Source organism: Scardinius erythrophthalmus (assembly GCF_964197995.2).
Source record: "Scardinius erythrophthalmus genome assembly, chromosome: 5".
Classification (NCBI taxonomy): domain Eukaryota; kingdom Metazoa; phylum Chordata; class Actinopteri; order Cypriniformes; family Leuciscidae; genus Scardinius; species Scardinius erythrophthalmus.
In genome coordinates, this window is record NC_138225.1 from 24,181,790 (window position 1) to 24,204,693 (window position 22,904).

The window sequence follows — 22,904 nt, forward strand, 5'->3', positions numbered from 1 at the left end:
CACATATCAAACATTTGCTAACATTATTTTTGTATTATTATTTGATTCATTTATACAGTAATTTTAGCATATGATGCCATTTTTGTTGTACCAAATGTAAAAACAACAACAAAAACAATTGAAATAAATAGGGCCAGTATTGCTGTGTAATCCATCTCATTTTATGACTTACACCTTGCGTTTCCACAGGGAAAGCCATTCCGTCTTTAACTGTTTCACGCTCAGCAAAACTTTATCTCATACTTTTGCCTCATGTCATAATTTCAACTATTTTATCTCGTAATAATGATTTTATTAATGTCAGAATTTGAGCTTTTACACCATAATTATGATTGTTTACCTCATAATTTTGACTTTTTATGTCAAAATTATGATTTACCAAACCAAAGATTTTTTTCTTATTAAAGTAAAAACTCTGATAGATAAAAAATAAAACCAAATTTTAATTTTTGTGACACATAAAAAAATAAATCTAAATTTGCATGGTGTTACTATCAAGATGTAATTTTTGTCTTAAAGCCTTTTCCATATGCTGATATATAATGATTTATGCATTGAAACAAAAGATGACAAGATGAAAAAATATAGGCAAGACACCAGAAACAACAGGATATTCATATTTTTTAGTATGCTTTTTGTTCCTGGTCATGACACTTAATGGGCAGCTCACCTGCAAAGTCTTTGCATATTTTCAAACCACACTCCATTTATTTTGTCAGTGCATATATAGCCAAACCTTTTAGCTGTTAATCTCCTCAAAAGTTCAGCATAGGTTTACAAGAAATACTGCATTATGTGTGTTTGTGTTGGAACAGATTATACAATTGTGTTTTTTTTTTTTACTTGGATTAATCCATTTATTCAAATCACTTTTAATTCTACCTAGCACACAAAACAGAGTTCTGATTATTCTGTTAAGTACTGTAACTCAAACAATGCAAATTCACCCTTTCGTATTTGTCCAAAGTCATTAATACCGAAGAATTTGTAATCCATTGGCTCAATCAGCATTATTATTTTGTTCTTGGTAATTACAGAAACAGGTCAAATGTGTATAATTATGCTTTTTTATTTTCATGGGGCAAGTGCATCCTCTCTGCACTTGCCCTTGTCTTTTTCAAGGTGGTAAAACAACAAGGTTTGCAAGAGTGTGGTTCAGTAACTGAAAAGGGCCTATATGATTATCATTTGTAACATTAAAATTATGATTCAGTATAAGAATTGGGATGAAACTTAGTTTTGACAGAAGCAGGCCTTCTAGTGCCAAAAAAAAAAAAGATTAGTGGAGCATAAACTGGCTAAGTCCTAAACAAGAGCTTAAAATGCTGCCTCATCCCGAAAAGTCCCTAATCACGGAGTTAGGAAATCTCCACTTTGGAGCTTTGGAGGCATGTGTGTGAATTAGTCTCACAGTCAACTCAAAACAAACAGAGTTAAAGCCATGAAACACGAGGGGTCAAAGTCAAGCAAGAACCGCAAGCTGCTGAATTAAGATCCCTCAGATCAGCAATCCCAGAAAAGCTCAAAGAGAGCTCAAAGTTCAAGGAGAGCCAGTGAAAGTGTTACATTATCTTAAAGCTTTGGCTAAGAAAGTCCATTACAATGTAAAAAAAAAATAAAAAAATAATCGGCCTAGCAACAACACGAACACTTCCACAGTTGTTACAGTTATTTTTAATGGTATGGGATCTGGGTAAGCACTACCAAAGAGGGGCGCTGCTCTTTCAAAATGTGACCCAAAGTGTTCTGCCATGGTTTACAATTCAATTCTCCAATTATGCACAGAAACATTAAACATTAGATCTAGGATGATAAAAGACAGAAAAATAGAAAGAGCATTTTATTCAATAATTTACTTTCTGCAAAGTACTTTGACGAAGAACTATGATTATTAGACTTAAAAAGCATTTTCAGTTGCCGTGTATGGCTAAAGATTTAGGGTTAGCCATAGAGGGGTCTATCAGGGCACTAGAGAGCAAGTGAGAACACAAAAGTGAATGGGGCCTGCTGCTAAAGCAGAACTTTGACAGGTTTGAGTATATCCCATCTAATCAGGTTGGCATTGTGCAACCAGACGGAAAAACTACAGCCTTGAAAATGCACGATTGCAGAGTCAGTCAATAGCGGAATAGGAAATCATGAAAAACTTCAAAAGCACTGGATGGTGAGGATAAAACAATGGAGTTCATTTGTTTTCTTGATGCATGACAAATAATAAAAACACTGCAAAGCATTTCTGAATAAATAAAACATGCATCTCACAAAAAATAAACGTTTTCCAATCACAACTTCCATCAAGCAGTGACATCCCTTATACTACAGTGAGAAATGCAGCTGCCTGTTCAGATTGCACTGAACATTTCAACTGTACCCAGGCAGAGAATGGAAATGTTATTATGGATATTCAGTGGTTTGCAGTGGGCCAGACTCTAGTCTACTTTCCTTTTCACTCAGTTGTTTGGACCAGATTTTACATAAATATTTAGGCATCGCTCCACTCGGTTCTGAGAATGGCTTTGATAGAGGATTACATGCAGTGACCACTAATTCCAAAATTACACAAATAGATTGTAATAAACAAATGAAAAGAGCTCATGAGGACACATACTCAAAAACATCACCGAAGATGTCATGCAAGCTTTGCTTGACTCCAAACAAACACATTACTATATGTTAGCACATTCATTTAATTCAAACAAACAAATAAATAAAATATCTGTATAAGCAGAAAATAAGTAATTTATAGAGCCTATTCTTGTCATAACAGTGAATAAGCTTTATGTTTTGGAAGTTGGACAATTTTGTTACAGTAACTGCAGTAGGTGTTTCCTAAACTTTCTACGAAGGTCACATTGGAAACTTTTTTTTCATACTACTTTTCAAATGTATTTTACCTATAGATTATATTATAACGGCTACTTTGGGTTATGCAAGTCAAATAATTGTAGGCTAATTTACAATACAATGATTGCAAGGTAAAACTAATCTTGATTATTGGTTGGTAAAGTGTTGCTCACGTATGTCACATGCAACTTCTGTGAGATCAAAAATGTAGGAGTGTATTATATTGATGACATAATCACAGCTCTTTTCTGACTTGTCAAACTGACAGTGTTAGTATTAGGTATAATATTAGGTAGTCCTAGGTCATACTATTAGGCTAAGATAGGGGTGAAATGAAATGAAATGAAAATGAAATATTGTAAATAATTTGAGGAAACTTGGCAAACATGGTTACCATGGGACCATGGGTAAGGTACAATGTAATTACAATGTATTATTCTCTGCATTTCAACATGTCGATGAACACACTGGCTGAATCCGAAATCGCCTCCAGTGGTGTCCGAAACCATTACTGAGTGCACTCATTCAACATTGAAAGTGTACAATTCACTGACTCCTATCCATTCACTCCTTCAAGTGAACATTATTAGTGGACTAACGTATGGAATAGCGATTTCGGATTCAGCCTGACTCCACCCTCTCAGCTTTTGAAAAAACTTTATTTACAATCAACCTCAAGAACAACCCGTCATTTCGAAACACACGATATTAATAAACTCGGTAGGTATTTATGATTACATTATGTAATATAAACTAAGGTTTACTTTTGCGATAAAATGTTCCATACACGTGTACATTCGTTGTATTTATTGCTGAAATAATCCGACAGCAGCCGTAGCCCGTTAATCCTGCATTAGAAATCAAGCTATGCTGCACAATGAACTAACGTAACCCGGTGTGCTCTCTCGTATCCCGTCTGTATTTTAACTGATAGAATGTACAATCTGGAATTAAGAGGTATTTGTACAGTAAACAATACCTCTTTACTGATTAACAGAGTGTTTATGCGAAGGTAGTTAGCTGGTTGCTAACCTTGTTTTGTTCACACTGACATTTAGCACGCTCATTTGTCGGGCATGTATTATGTATTTTTGTCCAGGATCAAACGTGCACGGCTAAAATTCCACAATGAAATCTGTTATTATAATACCATCATAATAACCTTGATGATTCGTCAGTTGTGGGTTTATAGTATTGCTGTTATGAACTCAAACTGTGGCACTAATGTCACCAACACGGTAACGTTAGCCTTTGCGGTTACGTTTACAATGTTGCCATACGACTGGCAGTTGATCGTTCACATATTTCCATATCTCTATCTAAATATCCCAGGTACAAAAGCTTTATTCTGTATGGGAGGCAGACATCATCCCCCAACCATAAGGGTTTGATTCTATTTATGGAACAAGCTCAAGATCATCTGTAGCTTCTGTGGAATATAACAGATCCTGTGTGGACAATGGCATCGGAGGAGATGGAAGGTTTGTGCCCATTACCAGAGGTGACGGGCATCAAGGTCGAGCCATCAGTCAGCATTGGCTCAGTGGAGGATGCCAACTCACAGAACGCCATGGGGATAAAGTTTATATTACCCAATCGCTTTGACATGAACGTATGCTCACGCTTCGTGAAGTCGCTGAACGAGGAAGACAGTAAAAACATCCAGGACCAGGTGAACTCTGATCTGGAGGTGGCCTCTGTGTTATTTAAAGGTAAAGCAAATGAATGGAGGAAAATCACCACCTTTTTGGTGAATATCATTGTCAGGGAAGTCTTTAAGATGTTGTGTTTCTGTTTCTCTCTCTACAGCGGAATGTAATATCCAAACATCTCCCTCACCTGGTATTCAGGTTAGGCATGTGTACACGCCATCGACCACCAAACACTTCTCTCCCATTAAGCAGTCCACTACACTCACCAACAAACACCGTGGGAACGAGGTCTCATCCACACCGTTGCTTGTTCACTGTAAGTCTTCTCATTTCTCATTTCATTTGGCAAAACTATCCACTGATATTTGTCAATCTACTCCGGTGTTGTCAAATCCTGCTTCAGGAATGCCACTGTCCAGCAGAGTTTAGCTCCAACCCCAATAAACACCCCTGAACCGAGGCAATCAAGGATTACTAAAACCTTTCAGGCAGGTATATTGGGACAAGATGGAGCTAAACTCTGCAGGACGTTGGCCCTCCAGCTAAAACCATGACTATAACTTCATGTTCACCTTTTTTCCCTCTTTTCTAGCACTGTCTATACATCAGTTGGCGGCACAAGGAGAGATGGTGTTCCTTGCAAGTCGAATAGAACAAGGCAAGTTTGTAAATTTGATGTGAAGCAACAGTGCAGTTTGGTCTTAAATATTGTTCAAACGTTTGTAAGTTTTTGAAAGTTTATTATGCTCATCAAGACTGCGTTTATTTGGACAGCTTTTGCAACATTATAAATGTCTTTACTGTCACTTTTATTTAATTTAATGTGTCCTTGCTGAATAAATGTATTAATGAATGAATATATATATATATATATATATATATATACATACACACTGACCCCAAACTTGAAAAGTGGTGTAATTATTATCTTTTAGGTCAATTATGTCTAAACTTGTGATAAATGAGGAGCTGACAATTATCTTCCTTTTTCTCTTTAAATTAGAGTCTGTGATAAACCTGCAGGATGAGGAAGGATTCACCCCACTGATGTGGGCAGCAGCTCATGGACAGATTGCTGTGGTGGAGTTCCTGTTACAGAGTGTGAGTGCAAAATACTGTAACTTCCACTACTTCAGTTCTTCAAAGTTATCTTTAACTGATCACTGTGATCAAATATACCTTCACAAAGCAGTTTGTTATTCTTTATACTTTCTAAAAGCCTCAGTAGGTCGGAGCCACCTGGGACACAAAGCAGAAGTCAAATTGAATGGCTGAATATTTAGATACTCACAATCCTTTGCTTTCAGGGTGCAGATCCTCATCTCTTGGCCAAAGGGAGAGAGAGTGCATTGTCATTGGCCTGCAGTAAAGGGTACACAGATATTGTCAGAATGCTTATCGACTGTGGAGTTGACGTCAATGAGTATGATTGGGTAAGTGGTCACATTGTTGATTTCTGAAGACATCTAATAATATAAGTTCTGTAAATGAAAATCGTGTCGGTGACTGTAGTGCAATATAATACTTTGCTAAATATGCTGGTAGTTTAACAGTAATGTAAATGGATTTGACGGGTTTGTTGGGTGGGGGTAAATAGTGAGATAGTCAAATAGTTTTTCCTAGTATTGTTATATGGTGTGAATATACTTCTTGTTATGAGGTGTAGAAGTCAGAATCAATGTTTAAGCAAAAAAATGATCTGCACTTAAAGCAGTGCTTATGCATTTTCAGAATGGTGGTGCTCCGTTACTCTATGCAGTGCATGGTAATCATGTTCGCTGTGTGGAAATCCTCTTAGGTAAAAGGCTTACTTTGAATTCAGTTCATTTCACTCCAATGCATTCCAGTGTTTAGTTTTCTTCAAAGGTTTGGTTCACTGTAATGTAATGAATATGACTTCTGATCACTGAACAGAGAGTGGAGCTGACCCAACCATGGAGTCGGACTCTGGGTTCAACGCTATGGACATGGCTGTGGCGATGGGCCATAGAAATGGTAACACTAACAAGATTCCCATCAGTGTTAAATAATACCATAAAGCTTAGCTTTCTTAAAATATGAATATCTGATGAAGCTGAGATCATTAACCTTGTCATGTTTTGTGTTGGTCTTACTGTTTAAACATTGTAATTGTAATTCTTCATGTTTCCCAGTCCAACAGGTCTTGGAGGCTCATCTTCTGAAGCTACTGCAAGGTATCAAAGAATAACCATGGCATGTACAAGACAAATTGGAGTGAATATTTAAGTGTTACGGGTGTTCAATATCTGCCAACTGATGAAGTGAACTGTCATTTTTGAATCCACCATTGAATGAACATAAAATAAATGTACTGATCCATAAACACATGACAATTGCTGACATCAGAAATAGATTTTTGAATTTAATATATTATACAGTATATGTGTGTTTGTGTTTAGTCAATGTGATGTGTGTTTTAGGCAAATGATCTTTGCCGGTTTGCAACGTGCACTTGAAAACGAAGCAGTTTCACATTAAGCTTGACTGGTATTAAGAATGGTTCATAAAATGAAGAATCTAAATCAGGTAATTTGGAATCAACAGAGTGCAAAACAGATTTACAGCAACAGTTTACAGTGAGAGATGTCCAAGTACTAATTCAACTGTCACTTTTTGCCGTTGCTCCCAGAAAGAATGTGTTCAGGTTTACTCTTTGGATTGCCCTCTTTTTATGGCAAATTTTGTTCTACAAAACTGTAAATAAACTTTTACTTGTACTAAAGGATTTATCTGATTGATGTCTGAAAAACAACTATTATTTAAAATGTGCACTGCATTTCTAACATAAGTTTTGGTAATGTTTTTTTTTGTACCAATCCCTAAAGAATCGTAATCGTTTGTTAACAGCATGGAGTGTCCTCATCCCCAATTAAACGCAACAACAGTGTTTAATAATCTTTTTGTCAATAGCAAATGTTTATTTCCAGATGTTGATTCAGACAAGCTCCAAATGAGTGAGCCTCAGTAACAGGGAAGGTGGAGGCAAAGATGCCTCTTGGACCGCACAAGCAAACACACATGCCAGTAAAACTGTGCATGAACTTGTGTGGTTCAATCAATCTCACACTCTCAGCATGGACACATGAGGGCCACAGCAGTGCACGAAAAAGATATAGTAGATTCAGGGATGCAATACATTTATAAAAGAATAGGGGAAAAAAGTCCCACAAGTCTCCGCTGAGACCAGAGATCTCACACGCCTTTCCTTCCCATGATGTTAATTTGCCTCATTCTTTGAAGCCTCATCGAAATTCTCCACAAGATCTGCAAAGAGAAAAAAATGTGCATTCATTAAAACAATATAATGTCTACCTGTAGGCAACTCAAAGGGCTTACAAAGGGTTAATTCACCCAAAAATAAATTATTTTCAACGCTCCCGTGTGCATCTGCGCAAGCGCTCGGTGAAGAGCGTCATTGATGTATATTTACATGTTTTTGAAGCGCTGATCATTATAGCCAATCACAGACATATTTGATAAGCGCATGAGCACAATGGGCAATCAGGTGTTTGATTCCACTCAAAGAGTCACATTTTTAAAATTTCAGTACCAACTTAGCACCGAAGTCTTGTTTGGAACAACATGAGGGTGAGTAATTAATGACAGAACTTTCATTTTTGGGTGAACTAACCCTTTACCATTTATAGGTAATACAGGATTTATGAAGAAACATTTAATCAATGTGAGATTGATGACAAAGGGGCTGTTTACTCAACACCATTTTCAACTAAAAACTTCTGCATTTTGGCCATTCGTGGAATATGGCCATTTTTTAAAACTGTTATTGTCTTTGTATAAAAAAAAACAAAAAAACACAAATTTGTGAAAATGCATGATGCGCATGCATATTACGCGTTCAGTCTATAAGTGCATAGCTTTTCTTTACAACTACTGGCCTGGAATGCATTATACAGCGATTTTAAACGATTTTTTGTTTGTTTGTTTTTATGAAAAAATTCAAATGGAAAAACTTTTCTATTTTTAGTACATCGTTGTCATGTAAACGTACCCTTAAATCTCATCTTTATGAACACTCGCTGTCCGAGTGTTTATAGACGCGATCTGAAAGAGCAATTTCTGTGCTTTTCTTTCACTTGAGTGGGCCCACGTGTGCAAGTAATTTCCATAGAGAACATAAACGAGCACTGGGAGACTGAAAAGTCCACAGCTGTAAAAATGAAACCGCAGAGGATCAAAGCAGGTTGCCTTTTAGGAGATGAAAACTGATAAATGGAATATCAACTTTTCTGCTCCAGGGCATCGGAAAGGGAATCACTAACAGAAGGCTGGACTTTGTTTTCAGAGGGGACAGAAAAGGTTGAATCTCTGTAATGGGCACAATGGCACAAGCTGTTAACCCTTTTTGTCATCGCACGGGTGAGCTAATTTTGCAGTGTCGGAGATGTAATCATACTGTACATGTGCAAGACTTGAGTTACTAACTGGAGTTTGCTCAGGAAGGAGAACTGGGGAATTGTAATGGCAACCGTATGTGTTTGCCCCCCTCTTTAAAAAGAAAAGCAAACCGAGCTTTCAGTGCTCATAAACAATAGAGGAGATTTTAAACACTTGTATATGTTGACAATGTAACAGCCTAGACAACCTGCTGAAACCCTCCTTTTTTGGACATTTCCACAACACAAGCAACTATGCTTTGCTTACATTACCACACGCACAGAAACCCATATGGTAATGATTGTGAAGCTCAAACTAGGAGGCATTTAAAATACACAAGGAATAATAAAAACAAAAAAACAATCTTATGGTTAATGCGCATTGCAACTTAAGATATGGTTAAAGGGGGGAGGGGGGGGAGTTTCAGCGCAACATACTGACCTGGAACTTCGTCATCATCTTCCTCTCCACCAGCTACCGGTGCCTTTCCATCACCAGCTGGAAAAAATTAGGAGAAAAATGTAAAATGTCCAAACATTCACCATTTTAAACAACATTGTTAGTTGGAGATTGGAGCATTTACAGTGATCGTTTATAATACTGTCAAAATAGATCTTTCCATAATAGCATGGCTAAACATGCATCTGATATGGGATGCTTCAGCTCAGATTAACCATAAGCCCTAACAAGATATTACTTAATAATGAACAGAATTAAAAGCCTTCAGACATACATTAGAACGAGAGAGAGAGAGAGAGAGAGAGAGAGAGAGAGAGAGAGAGAAATCATCCAATTTTGTATTTCCAAGATAAATATGTATTTTAGTCTTCCTTTAGACCAAGGTTTTCCAAACTGGGGTTTGAGAGTTAATTCAAAATATTTAAATTAAAATACAAAAAAAACCTGACCGCGATTTGCCCATTAAATGGATAGTTCACCCAAAAATGAAAATTCTGTCATCACTTGCCCTCATGTCGTTCCCAACTCGTGAGACTTTTGTTCATCTTCAAAGCACAGATGAAGATATTTGAATGAAATCTGAGAGATTTCTTTCTCCCCATTGACAGCTACGAAACTACCACTTTAAGGCTTCAAATTGCTTTATGTGATGAACAGATTGAATTTAGGCTTTTATTCACATATAAAAGTTCTTCAATGCACACTTAAGTTAAGGTTAACGGAAGCTCAAGCATGCTTAATTCTCGCATTTAATTCTCGGTTGGTTCTCGCACGTCAAGCAAGTACTGTTGAGCTTCTGTTAATGATCAATGTTTAAGAGAATAAAAGGCCTAAATTCAATTTATGCATCATAAAGCGATCAAGTCTCTTCAGAATTTTAGACAAAACCACTCAATTCATAAGGATTAGTTTTACTAGCCTAATTCTTTATGAACTTTTTGAAGCATCAAATTTGTAGTTGTGTGAACTGTCAATCTGTCAGATTTCCTTAAAATGTCTTCATTTGTTTCGAAGATGAACAAGTGTCTTACAGATTTGGAATGACATGAGGGCAAGTAAATGACCGTTCTTTCACTTTTAGGTGAACTATCCCTTTAACCATCAAAGAACTGATAATAACTGCTAAATTGAAATGTTAGCTTAAAATCTTTAGAGGTACTTCAAAGAAATGTTTAGGTCAAATGGGTTCACCTGACAAAAGTTGTGGTACTCCTGCTTGAGTCTATACATAAATAACCAACTAAAAGTCTATTTTAAAGTATAGCCTACTCTCTAGGAACAGACCAGCAGCAATGACACACCCCTCCCCCAAAAATACGCTTACACCTGTTGGCAACACACACTACTTTGTGGGTTTAGTTAGTTCACTATGCTGCTATCTGCATAAAATGAAAGAAACAAAGAAACATGACACACTGCCTCTGTCTGACTCGTGCGATCTGACCCATTTTGAGAACAGAACACACCTTGTTTAGGCAGGGCCTCTGCGAGTCTGCGCAGACTGGTCAGGCTGTCAGCGCCCAACTGGTTGAGGATAGAGGGCAGCATCTCTGTCAGCTGCTTGGTCTCGGCGTGGCCTGTGATGGTGAAGGTATTGGCTGCCAGTGAGGCCTGCACTTTGGGATTGTTGAAGTGGATCACCGTGCCCTGGTTTGTAAACATGTTGACCTGCAAAGCAACAGCATGACAATTGAAAGACCAAAATAGAAAGATTTCATTTTTTATTCGTAAATGTAAACTTGTATTTAGCTGAGCCAATCCTTACCTCCTCAATGCCAGAGATGTTATTTACTCCCAATTTCTTCAGGGAGAACTGGAGCTTTTTGTCATCGGCAGTAGCCGTTCTGTGGACCACCTTCTTCTTTCTGCGAGCGGTGCCCTATCAAAACGGCATCAATATGTGAGGAACCACTCTTATTTGGCCTGATATTTATTAATTAGATATACATTACCAAGGTTTTAATGTTTGTATGTTTTGTTATCAGCCCTTACCTTTCCACCGATGCGGACTTGTGCCTGCAACTTGGCTAATTTCTCCTGGTTCATTATCGTTTCTTTCATCTGAAAGACAGAAGGATGTCAATGATAGTGTGGAGAACAAAATGAAGTTACAACACGAATGTGTTTCGGGGTGCGGTCTGAATGACAAATTCAGCAGACAAACTTATCTTTAGCCTACAAAACTTCAACACACACGTGCACAGCCATTCATAAAACGGCCAAATTAAGTCTTTAATCATTTTCAAACACACTTAAATCAGAAGACGACTATTTTCTTTTAGGAGCAGCGGACAGTTAAGAGCAAAAGATCGAAGCTTGCTGTCAAGGCCTGTTGAGAAAGAGCGACCGCTTAACTAAAGTAGCAAAAGTCATGTGGTTGTTACACCGCAAAATAACACTTCCAGACCGACAATGCTATTTAACTCTTCAAAGTTCTCAACACAAAACTCTGATTGAACAGATGTTACTAGTCCACAAAGAAAAACGTTAGCCAATTTATTACACGAAAACGATGAAGAAAAAGTCGTAAATAAAAACGCTATTAGCATTCTGTTTGTAAATATAAACGTAAAACGCATTAGATCAATCTGTCGCGTGCGAAGACTCGTGGAGTTTGTTTGCAGTGCGCTAGCAGCGGTGCTATTTTCACGCGCTCTCAGGCCCGGGTCTCCCCGGCAGGGCCGAGTCTCACCCGAACCAATTCAGCCATCTTTCCGCGGGTGATTCTTACAAAACAGCAGCCGCTTTTGGTTAATGAGGTACTTGTTTACCTTGAGCCTCGGAACCAGGAGTGGTTGTGCAGGAAATAGAGTATTTTAGAGCTCCTCACTGACCTGCACGCTAGCAGCAAACACACGAGGAGAGCAAGATGGAAGCGAGAGAGGAAGACGGAAGTGACGACAGGGCTGAAATGCGACGCAGTGGGCTGGATCCAGAAACCAGCCTGCCCTGCACAACTCTGGGCCAAGAATAGAATCGGCCAGCATTGTCGGGTCCCTTTTGTGCGATATTGGTGTAATGTTATAAGATAAAAGATAAAAGTGAGTTTAAATTACACAATATCAACCAGAAAGGATGTCGTCCCAATCTGTTCTTTACTTGAACACTTGTTATTGAAGTCCTGCCCTCAAGTATGGTGGGCAGCATGTTTAATAACTTTGTTGAGTTATATATGATGACTTTGTCTCAGATCCATATACAATCTCAAATGAATATGCATTTTTATAACCATTAATGTTAGTAGTAGGCTAGCCTATGTATTTAAAATTGTAAGACCAGCTACTGCTAGGAAACCGTATATTAAAGAGTATTTACAGCTATGAAACAATATTAAGCCTACACAATTTGTAGCCCTAGAAAAATTGTGTATTCTGCTGCATATAACAAATGATAAAAAAAATATGAAAAAGAGCTGAATAAAGAAATGTAGCCTATGAAAATGTGAATTTATATCAGAATAAATAATCACATTGCATGAAATTATGAAGTCTGGATTTGCCCATGTCAGAAATCCTCAGAGAGTAAATTACGAGTGGTTATACGAGCTAGAATCGCTGAGCTGTTAACTTTCTGAGCTGGAAGACAAGCCAGAAACCTAACTAAATGCAGAATAATAATAATAATAATATAGCCTAATAATTAAAAAAAAAAAAAAAAAAGCTTCTTTTTTTTAGCTCTCGCACCATTTTTGATATCCTGCCAATGTATAGACTAATCGAAATTTCCATAAAATATATATATATATATACATATTTTTTTTTCTTCCAGAAAATACTGAACTATAAAAGTAACTAAGCGTTCCACAGTGATTTTCCACTTTTAGGCGACTCGAAACATTAGAACACGCAACAGGAGAAAGACTGCATGTGATTGGTATAGACGGCTACTGTGTCATATAGAAATCCTCGCAAGCACTTCTGAAACGCACACGTTATAACATTAAACATGTTTTATGCCGTGCATGACATTAATTGTAGAGCACGTGTGAATCTCTGCAGATGTTTTAGTTGTTACAATTCTGATTACCGGTGCGTTCACGGGACTTGTCACCCAGAGCAGCCTGGCAGGGAAGTGCTTTCATGGGCAGCCTACCCTGTGGCACGGAAAGCGTCACCCCTGCGGGACTTTAGAAACACTTTAGATGTGGTTTAACCACACACACAAGCCCTGACCCGTCTCACGGCGCCCCGGTTCTCAAAACTCGATTTCATTCACTCGCACGCGCAGAATAATTAAGCCACAGCCAATAGGAACATCACTGTCAGTTATTGTGATGTCCTGATGATCTGGATTGTGCGTGTTAGCCACAATCCAGATCATCAGGACATCACCGTCTTCCCCCCCAAAAAATGGCCTATAGCAATAGCCTACTATCCAACCAAGTGTTCATTTTTAAATAATAGGCTACCTATTTAAAGAACTAACCTAGATTTATTTTTTAAACAATTTATTCTTTACCAGTGTTCATAACTGCATTGGCCTACTAGTTTTAGGATTAATATAGGCTAATGTCCTGCTGAAAGTTTATTTTGCCGCACAGGCACAGCACGCGCTTTCTGACCAATCTTCAGAATTTAAAGAGTGCTTCTTTTAAATTGTGCCGCAACGATGAAACAGCTAAGGTTGGTAGTTAAAATGTATTCTACTGCCAAAATTGTTTCTGATCAGTTTCTGATGTAAACAAACAGCATATATCAGAGTTAAGTCACTTTCGTTTTGGTTTCACTAAATAGTTTAAACAGCTTATGATTGCATTTTGACTTGACGATTTTCTATAGGCTAATAATTCCTCCTCATTTTGCAGCACGAATCACGTTTAGCTAACTGTGTGAATTAAATATATTAGCTATAGCTACAACCATGATTATGGTCCCTACAGCCTACCCTTTTTTCCACAAGTCAAATAGCAAAAAATAGCAAGTAAAAAATGGGCCAACGCTATTATTTAAAGACTGATTTAAAAAGACTTAATTAGCCCGAAGATTAAGTTAAACTAATTAACGACTAAATTAAAGTTTTGATTATGAAAATGTTTTTAATACTGAATATATATTTAAATATAAATATTACTGAGTTAGCCTATGAAACGAATTAACCTTAAATGAATTTCAATTGATTCCATCAGTTAGCCAAAATAACAGAATTTTTGAAAGTTTTTGCTTTCCCGTGGAACCAAAACAGAATAGCTTAGCTAAAATTGAGATAAACCTGGAAAGAAGGGTTAATGGCTATACAGTGTGATCTGAACTGCCGCGAGATGGCACTCTCACAGCCCTTAATAACTGCTGGCTGAAGTAAATATATGTTAATACACAAGCCTGACCACATGAGTTACCATAAAACGGCCATCAAACCGGACCAGATGTTTTTGCAATCATACAAAAATACCCCTTATACCCATTGCATCCTCCAGAACCAACATGAAACTGTAATAAAGAAGGAAAAGATAATTCATTTTGAGGAGTTTGAAAATACCTTTTTTTATGTCGGGGACACGAGTTTCTATGGGTCAGCGGTGTGTGTCTTTTGGACAAGTGTTTTCATCACTCCTAACCACAAGTTGTTTTAGTAGCCAACTTTATATACAATTTTTTTCTTTCTTTCTTTTCCTTTTTTTCTTTTAAAAATTTAAAGCGAGCTTCTTGACTGTATTTTTTTTTTTTTTTAGGCCTAGGCTACTAAATTATTACTAAAACATTTTATGATTGTTATTAGGTCTAATATTATTAGGTTATTACAGTAATATTAATAATAATAATAATTTAAATTTAAGTTAAGATTTTATGACGTGAATATAGCCTACTATATTTGATAATTGTTTATTCAAACAAACAAATGAATGAAAACATTACGCCTTTAAATATTTTAATGCAGTGTTTGTAAGTGTTTTGTTAACCACAACAAACACTTGATAGTCTTTATTTAATATTCAGCTGTCGAGAATACTAACATTCGGCTTTAGGCTCACTGTGTAAAAACAAAAAGACACACTCCCCTTTAAAGGGAAAATATCACACACTACAGCTGAATTTTTTGTTTTTTTTTATACAAAAAGATTTTTAATCCTAGTTATGTTTAGGCTAATTATGATGAGCCGTGCAAGGATAGGGTAGTCTACTTTTGGTTTTGTATTTTCAAGCAGCATAAGCTTTTCATGGACTTTTTAATGCTTTAATTATTGTCATGTACTAAACTCTTGTTTCGATTAAGGCCTGTTTTCCCGTTGGACGCATATTATTATGGATGCGCTTTGTCACAAATGATACACACAGGCCCTTTTTCTTATTTTTTTCTTAATGTGTAAAATCCTGACAGAAGCGTCCAATATGCAAGTAGCCTTTACTTACAAATATCCTACTTCTTTAACATTTTTAAAAATGACTCTTGCCAGACCAGTTGCTAAAATTAATTATGAATATGACAATGTTGGCCTCTCGGGATAGGGCACATGCGCATGTGCCCTGCTTTTTCGCGAGCTAGAATGCTCTTTCGTGATCCGCGTGACTGATGCGAGTTAACAGCTGACTTTTTTCCATTACCAGTGGCTCGCGGATGATCTAGTGCACTCCCGTGTCACGCAAACTGCGATGCGTAGTGAGGCAGACATGGAACCGAGAGGATGTTTTGAAGCATTTCTGAAAATCATCTACAATTCCATCATGTCCACATTAAACGTCATGCTCAGCACCTGAACAGACCTAAATATGCTATTATAGGCTAATAGGCTATTATGATAAATATATAACAATAGCAGGGAGGGTCCTACCATAACGATGTGCTTAATTCGCTAAGCTTCTTACTTCTTCGAGTCATTAAAGGCTATAAAAGAAGACCCAGGAATATCCCACAAAACCAGTGGATTAAGCGGCGCGATGACCGCCAAAGATAGAACCTCACCGTTCTTTAGATTATTTTCAAAGACTGATATTTTTTTTTTTTATCTCTTCAACAGCAACGGTGACGCTTTGTTGTCATGTGATCAGCGAGCTGGTATAAAGCGCAAGGGAAGGTCCGCCCTCTTTGGAATCCTGGTCTGGCCTTTAGGAGGGTCTCCCCAGACAGAGTAAACGTGTGGATGTGGGGATCTGGGCAACCTCTTGATTCCATGCCGACAGTAATCCATTAAAACCCTATGGCACTGGTGACACACTGGCACGTCCTCTCTGCATCTGCTCGGCGCGTCTTATGAGTTCCCTCGATTGGAGAGCGCAGGTAACACGCAGGCTCAGCTCGCCCAGCGCTCTTCCGCCGTAGCCCATCAGGGACCCGAGAGAGCCATGACTTTGAGCTCCGAGATGTCGGATGCGTCCGTGCTCTCGGAGGAGACCGACATCGACGTGGTTGGGGAGGGAGATGATGGTGACGGTCATACGCGCTCCTACGTGGACGAGGTAGCTCAGATGCACGACGAGATCCTGCTCAGCGGCTCGCCGTCTGGTGTGGATGGCTCCGCTGCACGGGACCCCTACAAGCCAGCAAGTAAAAACACCCTGGTGAAGCCCCCATACTCCTACATCGCACTCATCACCATGGCAATCCTCCAGAGTCCCAAGAAGCGCCTGACGCTCAGCGAGATCTGTGACTTCATCAGTAACAGATTTCCGTACTACAGGGAAAAGTTCCCAGCTTGGCAGAACTCTATCCGGCACAACCTGTCCCTTAACGACTGCTTCGTCAAGATACCACGGGAGCCCGGGAACCCCGGTAAAGGCAACTACTGGACACTGGACCCAGAGTCCGCCGACATGTTTGATAACGGGAGCTTTCTACGCCGCCGGAAACGCTTTAAGCGCCAGCAGGCACCTGAACTTCTCCGCGAGCACGGAGGCTTTCTCCCCGCGGCCGCTGCCTACGGCTACGGCCCTTACGGTTGTGGATACGGTCTGCAGCTTCAGTCTTATCATGCACATTCCGCGCTCCTCGCCTTCCAGCAGCATCAGCCGCCCCCGTCCCGGCATCCTCACACCGGAACTCTCATCCCCGCGCCTTCCCTCATGCCAACCACAACGGAGCTCACCCGTTCCCGCTTCTATCCTCCCCTTAGTCCTGGGCTTTCTTCCCCCTTACAGACAGCGGCCAAGTCCCCGGTTCACCGCTCACCCTTTTCCATAGACAGCATTATCGGGAGCTCTTTAAGCCCTACGCTCTCGCATTGTGCCTCACGGACTTCCACGGTGGTCCCGGTGCTGCCGCCGACCCTCGCGTCTCAGCACTCCCCAAACCAACTACCGGGAGTCTTGCACGGACCGACGTCTTTACAAGAAAGCTACGCAAACCGGATTGTGAGTGGCACTAGCGGCTGTTAATTTTTTTTTTTTTTTTAACTAAACGTCACATTTTTAAAGCGATACACTCCTTAAGGTAGGATTATTTTTGTACTGTTTTGTTTCACACAGCTGAATGGTGAACATTTACACGTTCGTGCCTATATTCAAGCTGTGAAATATAAATATATATTTATGTTAACATTTTAGTTCAATCTAATTTTCGCCCCCACGAACTTTTCGTTGTCAGTGTGATTGTGGTAATCACTGCATAGGGCGTCTCAGGACAACATTTTTAACAGGCTATAAAATAAATTGTCAGATGTCTACAACAATGATATATTTTGTGTGAAAGCACAGATGTTTTCTAGTTTGGCAAATTGATTTTATTATTTGTACTTTGTAATGAAAATTCACAATGGTGAAAATCGAGCATTTTTATACAACGTGTACTTCTCAGTAGCCTAATAAACAATGTACATTCTTTGGTACTGTATATTCGGAGTGTGCTATTTTTTACACGGTGTTTTTCATTAATAATAAATATTGTTTTGCAAAAATAAGTTGGAGTGGAAATGACCTCATTGATAATAGCTTTAATTGTGCTTTAATAGGATATCACTCTTACATCATGAAAGGTGTTCATATTGTCTTGATCCTTTTAAGCATCCTGAAAATAAATCGACAAGCACAGGATTAAAATATAAAGCCACTTCTAACAATTAATTATCAACTAACCACTGCAACTTCCAGCCATTTAATCCATTTATTTAAGGAATTTAGCCAAAACAAAAAAGGTCAATGACGACTAAATTAACTGCATAGTAAAAATTATATTTATGTAATATTATTGTTACTAGCCTACTACTACTACTACTACTACTAATAACATTTTTATTTATAAAGAAGGAGCTGTTTTTACTATTCATGAAGGGGATTTAAGTTTTTTGCTGGTGCAGCATTTGATGGCGTCATGCATTGCTTGAAGAAAAACGACTGTGTCTAAGAGCGGAACGAGAGAGAGAGAGAGAGAGAGAGAGAGAGTGAGAGAGAGAGAGAGAGAGGCGAGATAGTGGAGGGCCAGTTGAACCCTAATGTAAAGGTTATATTGGAGTTTTGAAATGACAAGCAGCATCATGAGTATTTTGTATCAGCCATGTGACGAGATAAACATGGTCAGTAAAGACTTTTACTACTGTTCCACGATGCATTTTGGAAAAAGATGTAGCCTGGCTGTCCAGTTCAACTGAGGCCTTTGGCAGAATGGTTATGGTCATCCTTTCCCCCCTTCAGAATACAAACTAAGAGGTTTCAGTGCTCCGACACTCGTGCATATTTGTTGCTTATTTTCGATGAAATTGCAATGTTAATTTTGCCTATCCAAACCCTGTAAATTTGACATGTGCTTTGAAGGTCGAGAGAGATGTGCTTGATTAAAAGATGGAGAGGAGAGATAGTTTATATAGCTAGGTTAAATTATGAATCATCCAAGATAGGCCGCTATTAAATCACAAAAAAAATATTAGCAGTCAGAATAAATATTTCTGCCTGTTATAAAACGAAATGCTTCTTAACGTGGTTGTAAAATGACACTAAAGGATTGAACGTTTTTTCTTTCAGACTACGATTGAGGTGATGTTCTTTTGAATATTCGTATTAAACTGTACCCTATATCAACCGAATTTCTACTCGATAAATGCGATACATTAAGAAGGCCAAGGGCCTAATTTTAAGAAGATAGCCTAATATGATTTTTCTCATCCCGTATTTCCAACATTCTTGTTAGCCCTATATTCACTTCTCATAACAGATAACAGAAGCGGCGATGTCGGTTCCTCATGATATCGCTATACGCTGTTTCCCACATTTATCTGCGTAATTGCTACTCTGAGACAGCACAGTGTCACTGGGGTGAGAAACGTGGTGTTTCCCTGCCCTTAGGTCGATGATAATCGGCGTGATCTGATCCAGCTGGCCCTGTCCATGGGAGTACGCTGCTCTAACACTTTTTCTTTTTGTCATCTGGTGTCATTTGTAAGGAACAGTATTCAAATGTACACAGTGGGTCAGAGATAATAAAAGAAATCGGTCAGTTTCACAGAGGGCGCGTGCGCGCGCGCGCGTGTGTGTGTGTGTGTAGATGTCGAGGCTAGTTCGCTGAACTTCAGCAAATGCCATAGCCATCATAATTAACTGCTGTTGGGATGCTTACTACGGGATAATGGTCTATAATTATAGATAAACTTCTTCAAAGGGACGACAATTAAGACCACAATAGAAAATGTTTGAGACCAACCCAGCTGAAAAATATTTTAGGCAATCAAAGTGCATCACGGACGCGGTTTAAAATGAGCCACGATCATAAATAAAATAAAACCAAATGACTTATTTCTAAACTGTATTCAATGCAACACAGTGTGTGTTTGGTGACTAGTGGAAATCTGGAGTAGCCTAGAGTGTACGAGGAAACAGAGACATATAGTTCAGTAGGCCAATGGAGCATCCAAACGCGCGCACGCTTACATGCACACAAATACTGTAGTGCCACTATGATGTAACTATGCTACTATTGGCTGGGGATAAACGTGATAAAGTTAAATACGCTCTATTCTATTTTTTTATTGAATTTATTCAACTTTATTTATTTGTGTCATGAATTTTACAAGCAGACAACTTGTGTCATAAAATGCTTGAAAAAGCACATTCTAAATAGTCTATTGTTGGTGAAATATTCCACAGTAAAATTATGCGATAAAGCAAATGTACACGCATAAACAGATGCAGTTTTTGTAAACGAACACTTATGTTGCATCACTCATAATTCCCCCATTGTATTTTTGGGCTGCTTAAATATTGCGCATCAGACATCCTATAGCTCGTGCAAAGTCAAGGACTGTTCGCGTGCTAAACTCTACTATAGTGTTCTAACCTTGCCAGGTTCATAAATTATAGATGGTTACTATGCGAGCGTCCTTGTGTTGGGTGTGTGCAGAATGTTAGCGGACAAGCTAAGGGATGCTATCCCGAGTAGAACTCACCCGACCAAAATAAAATCCTGGCTTCAAGACACCCTTTCAAATAAGCTAATTAATTCCAAGAGTTAGTAGCTGTTGTATGATATATATATATATATATATATATATATATATATATATATATATATATATATATATATATATATATATATATATATATATATAGGCCTATATATAAATAGATAGATAGATAGATAGATAGATAGATTTAAATAATAGGATAATACTTCACCTTTAATGCGCGCGCACACACTCACCATGAGCGTTGGAGGAGGGAGAGAGATAGGGAGAGGCATATCATCTCTTAATTCTGTCCTCATTCTTCCTCGACGATAAAGAGATTCAGCAATTACACATGCATGCGCGTAACGCACAGACGAGGTCACAATATTTATTTTTTTATTTAGGCTAGCTTATATATAAAAAAGTCGATAGGACGGTTTATACGTGATTGGCCAAAGTAATCGAACACTGCAAAACATGTATTCAGTATAGCAGATAATGGCACATTCTGCCGTGGCTGTAGCCTACATTATATATATATATATATATATATATATATATATATATATATATATATATATATATATATATATATATATATATATATATATATATATATATATATATATATAGCTTTGAAATCAGCCCACAATCTGTTTCCATTTTTAATAATTCTATTAAACCTTTCATTATGTAAATTAAATTTAGATTTAGGCCTATATGTTTTCACAACGATTTACTATAGACCTATCTAATGGTGCCTGTAGCTCATCCTTTGAAAGGTTTTTTTTTTTTTTTTTTTTTTTCTAGTACCAAAGACCAGCAGCCTATAGGCTACAATTGTTGTCGAAATCTAGGCAATAATTGCATTGGTTTTACTTTAGATATACGCCTTTGATAGACTGATCTTGACGAAAACCACTGCAATTATGTGCGATTAAAAAATAAAAATAATAATAAAATAAAAAAACATAGTATGGCCTCAAACGCACGTGCTTTTAAAATAGGTAATTTAAACAGGAGATCAGTTCTGCAGCTTAGATAAATGGCTATAGTAAAATCAAATAACACAAATTACAGTGAAATAACAATAGCCTAATATCAACGACACTAGGTCTACTACTAAAGTAGTTATAATAATAATAATAATAGGCTACTAATAATTCTTATTATTTGTATTATTATTATTATTATTATTATTATATTTTGCTGTTGTTTGCTTGCTCATAAAATTATGAAAATCAGCGTGTTTCGCCATATGTGCTCTAAACTAATATAATAATTGCTTCAGAATGCAGAACTTAAATTACGGATAACGGAAACGGCACAGATACGGAGGGAAACAGCTCTTATAAACATGAAGACACAGTGTTTAAAGCGTCCAAATATACCTCTATAAATTCATATAAGATTTTTAACACTGTTAACAAATTGTATTGTTCTTTCGACAAGCGACAAAGCATAACAAGAAAAAAAGGCAGGAAGTTAAAGATTGAGTGGACTACACAGTGAGTGAATGTCTTTGTGGCCAGCACCAGACCAAAGAACAATACACAAACATTGGTGGTCATCATTTATGTTGTTACATCCACAATTCTAACCCAATTTAAATATAAAGAACAGAAAAGTGAGTGAGCAGGACCAGTAAACCACACTAAGACTATACAAAACCTAAACAAACTGCAGTTTGCAAAACTGGAAACAATCAAAGTCCTGGAAATGTTCTTTGTTTTCAAGTGTTTAGGGTCATGTGGCAATGCTGAGTTTGACCCAGTATCCCCAGTTAGAAGTTTATCAAGCATGGTTTAAGAGAACAGGGCCATAGAGCCGTCACAAAGTGGCAGGTAAAGCCCAAAGAGCAATAATACTGACACAACAGTTTATGCTGATAATATCCACAGTATGAGTAAACTCCATTGAGATTTTGGTACAGTAACAGCACTTACAGACAATTTAATTTTACAATTTGATTGGATGATTGGCCATGATGCAAATATAAACCCCAAAACTAAGACTAATTAATTAGGGTTTTATTCATTTTTATTAGTTACCATAAGGAGATATATCTGATCTGACCCTCAACAACGACTGTTGGTGTAACAAAATTCTGTCATATAATATTTAATTTAAATGTTACCATATGAATGTTACCTGGCAAAAGTTTTTACAGTGTGATCTGTTTTAGTGAAGAAGCCAGGGCAAACAATAGTAAACAATAGCATGGTTAACTG

At 37.8% G+C, this 22,904-nt stretch overlaps 3 protein-coding genes across 5 annotated transcripts; 2 read left to right on the plus strand and 1 right to left on the minus strand.

The window, feature by feature from the left end:
• The first annotated feature begins 3,367 nt into the window (after nt 1-3,367).
• Nucleotides 3,368-7,411, plus strand: ankra2 (ankyrin repeat, family A (RFXANK-like), 2). Its single transcript, XM_081365312.1, has 9 exons — nt 3,368-3,564; nt 4,177-4,556; nt 4,654-4,812; nt 5,089-5,154; nt 5,500-5,597; nt 5,804-5,929; nt 6,228-6,294; nt 6,411-6,491; nt 6,650-7,411. Exons 2-9 carry the CDS (start codon nt 4,304-4,306, stop codon nt 6,703-6,705), a joined length of 906 nt encoding a protein of 301 aa, XP_081221438.1. The 5' UTR covers nt 3,368-3,564; nt 4,177-4,303; the 3' UTR covers nt 6,706-7,411.
• Nucleotides 7,405-16,291, minus strand: btf3 (basic transcription factor 3). Of its 3 annotated transcripts, none has more exons than XM_081365315.1 (6): nt 16,138-16,291; nt 11,364-11,432; nt 11,137-11,250; nt 10,838-11,039; nt 9,354-9,410; nt 7,405-7,781 (listed from the first exon to the last, which is right to left on the minus strand). In XM_081365315.1, exons 1-6 carry the CDS (start codon nt 16,138-16,140, stop codon nt 7,735-7,737), a joined length of 492 nt encoding a protein of 163 aa, XP_081221441.1. In that variant the 5' UTR covers nt 16,141-16,291; the 3' UTR covers nt 7,405-7,734. The 3 variants fall into 3 exon arrangements, with proteins under 3 accessions (XP_081221441.1, XP_081221439.1, XP_081221440.1); XM_081365313.1 differs by lacking the exon at nt 16,138-16,291 and adding an exon at nt 12,206-12,692; XM_081365314.1 differs by lacking the exon at nt 16,138-16,291 and adding an exon at nt 12,143-12,266.
• A 248-nt stretch (nt 16,292-16,539) lies between these two features.
• Nucleotides 16,540-17,806, plus strand: foxd1 (forkhead box D1). The gene has a single exon (XM_081365311.1). The coding sequence runs from the start codon at nt 16,649-16,651 to the stop codon at nt 17,675-17,677; it is 1,029 nt and encodes a 342-aa protein (XP_081221437.1). The 5' UTR covers nt 16,540-16,648; the 3' UTR covers nt 17,678-17,806.
• The last annotated feature ends 5,098 nt before the right edge of the window (nt 17,807-22,904 follow it).

What these genes read in the sequence shown, in the direction of transcription:
- ankra2 (XM_081365312.1), top strand. Translation starts at nt 4,304, where the DNA reads ATGGCATCGGAGGAGATGGAAGGTTTGTGCCCATTACCAGAGGTGACG. An exon ending in TGCAAGTCGAATAGAACAAG is followed by an intron (nt 5,155 to 5,499) that starts GCAAGTTTGTAA and finishes TCTTTAAATTAG; the next exon opens with AGTCTGTGATAAACCTGCAG. An exon ending in GGCGATGGGCCATAGAAATG is followed by an intron (nt 6,492 to 6,649) that starts GTAACACTAACA and finishes CATGTTTCCCAG; the next exon opens with TCCAACAGGTCTTGGAGGCT.
- btf3 (XM_081365313.1), bottom strand. Translation starts at nt 12,358, where the DNA reads ATGCTGGCCGATTCTATTCTTGGCCCAGAGTTGTGCAGGGCAGGCTGG. An exon ending in TGTTTGCTGCTAGCGTGCAG is followed by an intron (nt 11,433 to 12,205) that starts GTCAGTGAGGAG and finishes TCTGTCTTTCAG; the next exon opens with ATGAAAGAAACGATAATGAA. An exon ending in ACATCTCTGGCATTGAGGAG is followed by an intron (nt 11,040 to 11,136) that starts GTAAGGATTGGC and finishes GTTGCTTTGCAG; the next exon opens with GTCAACATGTTTACAAACCA.
- foxd1 (XM_081365311.1), top strand. Translation starts at nt 16,649, where the DNA reads ATGACTTTGAGCTCCGAGATGTCGGATGCGTCCGTGCTCTCGGAGGAG.